Source organism: Mus pahari, chromosome 14 (genome assembly GCF_900095145.1).
Source record: "Mus pahari chromosome 14, PAHARI_EIJ_v1.1, whole genome shotgun sequence".
Lineage (NCBI taxonomy): Eukaryota > Metazoa > Chordata > Mammalia > Rodentia > Muridae > Mus > Mus pahari.
The window spans coordinates 42,108,257-42,109,871 of record NC_034603.1 but is presented as its reverse complement, the minus strand read 5'-3'; the positions used below and the strand labels follow the sequence as shown (position 1 = coordinate 42,109,871).

General features: G+C 47.2%; 1 protein-coding gene across 1 annotated transcript; it reads right to left on the bottom strand.

Moving 5' to 3' along the window:
* Window positions 1–238: 238 nt before the first annotated feature.
* On the bottom strand, window positions 239–1,177 carry LOC110332570 (olfactory receptor 1D2). The gene has a single exon (XM_021213842.1). It carries the CDS (start codon window positions 1,175–1,177, stop codon window positions 239–241), a length of 939 nt encoding a protein of 312 aa, XP_021069501.1.
* Between the last annotated feature and the right edge of the window lie 438 nt (window positions 1,178–1,615).

Genomic DNA, 1,615 nt, shown 5'->3' with positions numbered 1-1,615 from the left:
CATTGAAAAATTCAACCCTGCAATATTCTAGTATTGGCGTTAGTGTGACCTTATTTATTACCAAAGATGGTGAGATCCGAAGGATGCTAGGATGTACTTACATGTCTTTCCATCACCACAGAGGTTTCTTTAGAGCCAGAGCTGTGTCCAAACACTCCTACATACTCTGTAGGGTGATGGCTGCATATAATGAAGGCTATATGCTGTCCACTTCATCCCTCTTCCCTCCAAACAACTCTCATGTTAGCTTCTGAAGTGGTTTCCTTAGCAGTCTTCCCAGAGCCCCATGCATGTCTTTGTTCCTCAGGCTGTAGATGAAAGGGTTCATCATGGGTGTCACCACTGCATACATCACGGTGGCTACCGAGTCTTTCATGGAGTAGGTGTGCAGGGGTTTCAGATACACCATACAAAGTGTCCCATAGAAGAGGGCCACCACAGCCAGATGGGACGCACAGGTGGAGAAGGCTTTGTACTTGTTAGAGGCTGAAGGAATTTTGAGGATGGCTCTGACAATACAGATATAGGACATGATCATGAATCCGAAAGGAACAAGGAAGACGAAGCATCCCGTGGCGATCAGCATCATGTGATTGATGTGCGTGTCAGAGCATGCAAGCCTCAGCAGGACATACATTTCGCAGAACATGTAGTGGATTTTCCGAGACCCACAGAAGGTTACTCTGGTCATGAGGAGGGTGTGGATGAGGCCATAGAGGATAGATAGGGCCCAGCACAAGATGAGAAGCAAGATACAGAGCTTGGGGCTCATGGCTGTAGTGTAATGGAGGGGGCGACAGATGGCCACATAACGGTCATATGCCATTACAGCCAGGATGAGATTGTCCAAGGCTACCAAAGACACCAGAAAGAAGAGCTGTGTCAGACATCCCGGGTAGGAGATAGCTTTGTTCTGGGATTGAAGGCTCACCAGCATCTTGGGGATAGTGTTGGTGACAAAGAAGAGGTCAGTGAAGGAGAGGTTGGCCAGGAAGAAATACATGGGAGTGTGCAGGTGTGAGTCAGAGCCAATGGCCAGGATGATGAGCACGTTCCCCACCACTGTGACCAGGTACATAGACAGGAAGGTACCAAACAGGATGCGCTGATGCTCAGGAACCTCCGAGAGTCCCAGGAGGAGGAACTCAGAGTCCCCACTCTGGTTGCCTCTGTCCATTTCCCACTTTTCTGCAATGTGAGCACCAACAATTGCTTACCAAGCACTCCATGTTCAGATGTAGAATGAGCATAAACAAAACCAACGGCTTTCCTAGTATTAAAGGTATCTTAGAACTAGGTGTTAAGGCACTTGCCCATAGTCTACACTGCTCAACAGGATGAGGATAATGGCTTGAGCCTAGGAGGCCGAAGCCAGCTCGAGCAACATGACAAGACCTTGTTCCCTCCATCCCTAAAAATAAACTCAAACCCAGAATGATTCCAGTGCTTTGTGTGTACCAGGTAAGTGCTTCACTCCTAGGCTACATCTCTAGCTGTACAAACACACACACACACACACACACACACACACACACACACACACACACACACACACACTTTCTCTATATATCTATATATTTTCATAAAACCAAAGAAAAGTATAACCAAAGAACTA

Bases quoted from the DNA above. Each gene is read 5' to 3' on its own strand.
- LOC110332570 (XM_021213842.1), bottom strand. From the start codon at position 1,177: ATGGACAGAGGCAACCAGAGTGGGGACTCTGAGTTCCTCCTCCTGGGA.